The 5,122-nt window shown below is 37.5% G+C and overlaps 1 protein-coding gene across 1 annotated transcript; it reads left to right on the plus strand.

The window, feature by feature from the left end:
* Nucleotides 1-302: 302 nt before the first annotated feature.
* On the plus strand, nt 303-3,098 carry LOC138404614 (uncharacterized). Its single transcript, XM_069509179.1, has 2 exons — nt 303-681; nt 1,633-3,098. Exons 1-2 carry the CDS (start codon nt 303-305, stop codon nt 3,096-3,098), a joined length of 1,845 nt encoding a protein of 614 aa, XP_069365280.1.
* Nucleotides 3,099-5,122: the final 2,024 nt, after the last annotated feature.

The raw sequence follows: 5,122 nt of genomic DNA on the forward strand, positions 1-5,122 counted from the left end.
GCCTATAGTAGCAAAAATCAACGCCTTACATAATTTATAGCAATTTTTAGTAAATTAATTTTCACTTTTGTAAAAAATTTACAAAAGTGACTAGAATATTATTGCTATTGTACTTCTGACAGGCGTCGAATTTTTTCATACTTTGGTTAGGTAGGTTCAACGCCTTACATAATTTGATAGCAATTTTAAATTTCAACGTTTTACAAAATTTTCGTAAGTGAGAAAAAATAACATTGCCATCATAATTCTGACAGGCGTCGAATCCTTTAATACTCTGATTAGAATTTTTTTTCAAATTCAAAATGAGTGAACAAAAACAATTAAAACAGTTAATTAAAAAGCGAGCTATTATTAAAGGGAAGCTTACAAACTTCAGTACTTATTTAAAATATCTTAAACAATGTAAGGAAACAGATCCTATTCAAATTCAAATCGAACTTCAATTGCGGTTAGAAAAGTTAGAAGCTTTATACGATGAATTTGATAGTTTTCAGAACGAGATAGAGGAGATATCTGAAGCGATCGAGGATGAATGCAAAGAGCGTCAAACATTTGAGACGCTATACTATTCGCTCGTGTCTTCCGGTCGAGCTTTGATCGCGAGCCATCGTAAACTATCGATGCCGTCCCATGACTCCATGGTTGCGACAGACGCTGAGGATTCTTCAGATATAAACAAACGTAAGGTTGTTAAGCTACCTAAAATAGATCTGCCACATTTTAATGGCGACTATCATCACTGGCTCGGTTTCAGGGATACATTCAATTCGTTAATTCATTCTGACGAAAGTATTGACCCGATTAGTAAATTTCATTATCTGCGCGCTTCACTTAAAGGAAATGCTGCGTCAACTATATCAGGATTGGATTTTTGTGCAGACAATTATCAAGCAGCATGGAAAATCTTATGCGATCGATATGATAATAAGCGACTTCTTGAAAATCATCATTTGAATTCGCTTTTAAAAATAGTTTCTCTACAAAAAGAGTCAAGTGCAGACTTGCGTAATTTAGTAGATGCAATAAATAAAAATCTAAGAGCTTTAGCCAATTTAGGTCATTCAGTTCAACATTGGGACATTTTAATTATTCACATTATGTCTTGTAAATTAGACAGTGTTACCAACAGAGAATGGGAAACTCATAGGAACAAATTAAAGGATTCTCCAACCTTAGATATTTTTTTAAAATTTATTTCCAATAGAGCTAATGTTTTGGAGACTCTTGATACTACTAAACAGGACACCAATAAACAGGATAATACTAAACATATTGTGGTGAATAATAAACCAAAAAGTCTTCTTGCTTCTACGAGTAAAACTAAATCAAATTCGTGTCCACTATGCAATCAAGAGCATTGTCTATATAAGTGCGAATCTTTCAGACTCCTACCAGTAGAAAGTCGAATTCAGAAAACTCTAGAATTTAAAGTTTGCATGAAATGCCTTCGATTTGGCCATTCAAAAAATAAATGTAGATTTTCTAATTGCAAATACTGTTCAAAAAAGCACAGCACATTATTACATTCAGAATCCATTACTCCTCCTGCTGTCACTGAAAACATAGCCTTATCAGCCAATAATCAATCGCATGACTCCTCGTTTACAACTTCAACTGTTTTACTTTCCACAGCCTTGGTTAAGGTACTTGATAGCAACGGGCAGTCGCATGCTGCCAGAATCTTGCTAGACAATGGGAGTACTACCAATTTTGTAACGAAGGACTTCTGCAGAAAGCTGAATCTCAATACGGTTTCAGCCAAATATAAAGTAACTGGTATTAATAATCAGGCTCTCTGTAGTAGAGAGTCTTGTTCAGTTACATTAGAGTCTTATATTGGTTGTTTTAGGACAGGTATTGATTGTATTGTTCTGCCAATCATTACCACTCCACAACCATCGACAAACATTAAATTGCAAGATTTACAAATACCCTCAGGAATTTGCTTAGCAGATCCGTCATTCCATATTCCATCCACTATAGATATTTTAGTAGGAGCTGATATATTTTGGAGTGTAATCGGCACCAATCGCATCTGTCTCGGTAAAAATAAACCTACTCTTTTTGAAACACAGTTAGGATGGATTGTCTCTGGTACAGTGCGAACTAATAGTAAGAACGATAACATATGTATGTTAAGCAGTTCCTTAGATTTTGATCTGTCACGCTTCTGGGAGTTAGATTCCATATCTTCTAAGCATAATTTAACCCCAGAAGAACGAGCGTGTGAGGAACATTTCATGAAGACCACTAAACGTAAACATGATGGACGTTTTATTGTCTCCTTGCCTCTGAAGGAATCTCCCGAAGTTTTAGGAGATTCGTATCAAATGGCTAAGAGCAGATTTCTATCTTTGGAACGCAAGTTGGGGAGAGATTCCAACATGAGACAACTTTATGTGGAATTCATGAAAGAATATCTGACCCTCGATCACATGACAGAACAAAAAACTCTTAACAATAAAGCTTGTTATTTACCTCATCATGGTGTTTTAAAAGAATCCCGCACAACCACAAAGCTCCGCGTCGTTTACGATGCGTCCGCAGCTACCAAGTCTGGAAAGTCGCTAAACGACATTCTAAGAGTTGGACCAACAGTACAAGACGATTTACTGTCTATACTGCTGCGTTTTAGACAACATAAGTACGTCGTTACTGCGGATGTAGAGAAGATGTACCGCCAAACGGAAATTTTCGAACAGCAACGCGCACTTCAACAAAATTTGTGGAGATTCGATCCCTCTCATCCTCTTAAAAGCTACCAGCTTAATACTGTTACTTATGGCACTGCTTCAGCGCCTTATTTAGCCACAAGATGTCTTCTTCAATTAAGTCATGAGGCTAAAGATCCAGATGTTAAACGTGCAATTCGTCACGATTTTTACGTTGATGACTTTCTGTCTGGTCATACAACCATAGAAGACACTATATCTTTATGTCGTGGAGTAATGAGCGCTTTTTCATCCGCTCAATTGAATTTGCGTAAGTGGTATTCTAACCATGAGGATATTCTGCAAGCAATTTCTGGTGAGGCAAAGATATCGGGATCAGTAGATCTCAGCAGTGACAACCTCTCTAAAACATTAGGGTTAAATTAGAAATGTTCGACGGATGCTCTATTGTTTTCCATTGACATTCCATCAAATTTCACTGTTAATAAACGACATATTTTATCAACAATTGCCCAAGTTTTTGACCCGCTTGGTCTAGTTGCACCCTGTTTCGTGGAAGCAAAGATCATATGCCAGCAATTGTGGATAAACAAGTGTGGTTGGGATGACTCAGTTCCTACACACATAAGACAAGCCTGGTTTGAATTTGCTAATTCATTACCACAATTAAATACAATACTCTTGGATTATAGGCGGTAGTCGCCTATAAAAAGCGAAGCGCGTCCAAGTATGGTCTCATTCTGACGCAGAAATTCATTGTGCATAGACGTGGTTTGTGACTCCGAGTTGGTTCGATATTTTTCTTTTTATAATTGTTTGTGCTAATTTTGTTCCAATCATTAAATATTTTGGACTTGTAAAAGTATTTGGTTCTGTTTTAATAAATTGTGATTTTTTTGATTTGAATTTCACTTCTGTACCTAAAATCAGAAGTGGGATTCCTATTCAATAGCCCACTATAGTTAAAATCTAGTCACTGACAATCAGTTTGCTTAAATTGGAACAAAATTCTAACCTTTAAATTTTTGTTGTTTTTCTTGTACAATGTCGGATCGCGGGTATCGTAACCGCGATCGTAGCCGTGATGTGCCGTGATCAAACTCGAAGTTCTCGAAGCAGACCACGTTGATGTGAACCAGCAGGGCCTAGATATAGGTCGCGAGATCACGCACCTAGTCGTGTTTTTATCCAAACGTTACACTCAATAATGAATCAATACTCCGCGATAGGAAAAACACGTCGAGACTTGTCGAAAATAGTTTAACCTCGGTAGTAACTACACGCGAGTGTAATATTAATCGTCTCTGTAACACTGTGACCGTTCAAACAGAATGCAACACTCCCGTTTCCGCACCTTGTTCCGCACAAGATGAAGTCACTGAAATTAAATCTTTAAAATCAAGTACCTATACCTTTGGCTTTATGGCTAAGCACGTATTGGCCACGTGAACGTATCTAGTTCAAGTGTGTTTATCCAAATTGAATTTTTGTCTAAAAGTTTCACGTCTACCCTACGTGTTTTTGTGAATTAATAATGCCGTCGTCTAAATCTGCTAATCGATTTAAATATAAAAGTAATTCACGTAAATTGAATAATGAACAAAGGCGTGCTAGTCGGTGTCGTACAATTAGTGGAACGTAGATGTCTTTATTTTTGGTCTCGATTTTTAATGATGTTGATGCATGGTGTAAAAAAGTTGATCATGTTCGTAACCTCAACCGATGGCATAGCCGGGAGGTAGTTTCGTAAAGTGAAACTTGTACAAAAGGTTTTTGTTATGATCAGTCTTAGATCAATTTTAAAACGGAATTCATTCCGCTGTGCCCACGAGAGGTCGATATTGAGATTAAGAACATCTATGTCGGTCCATTAGTCACTTCATGAAGTATCTCACCAAGATACCCGCAATTTAAATTCGCAGTTTAAGACTAGAAAGCGTAGTCTTAGTCATAGTACTTTCCAATCACGCTGTTTTCTGAGTGAAAATTAGGATCACAGAGTGTACCTACTGTACGAAAAGTTAAAACTTATCGAAAACCAAAAACATCGGTTTTGATGCAGTTTGTTCTTTTTGTAAAAAGAGTAACCGTAATGTAGGTAGATGAGTTTTTGCTAAACAATTATTTTTGCCACGAGATAACAAATTGAGTTTCCACAAGATTAGAAATCAGTCTTCATGTGGTGTTAGATCGTTGTATGAATAGGTGGATCTGTCGTAATAAGGACTGTACTAAACCAACTGGGATTATACTTATATTCGAACACGATTCGAACATAGTCGAACATAGTGCTCACATTTATCTTTCTTTTCTCGAATGTTCCGACGCAATGCTGCACGCTTGGCTGCGGGCTTTGGAATTCTGCATGAGAGCGAGGCTGGCTATGCTCTGGCCTGACGCTGCGCTGGCGTTGCTGCGCCGTGCCGCGCCGCCGCCGCGCCTTTCTGCGC

This window comes from Maniola hyperantus, unplaced genomic scaffold (genome assembly GCF_902806685.2).
Source record: "Maniola hyperantus unplaced genomic scaffold, iAphHyp1.2, whole genome shotgun sequence".
Taxonomy (NCBI): Eukaryota; Metazoa; Arthropoda; class Insecta; order Lepidoptera; family Nymphalidae; genus Maniola; species Maniola hyperantus.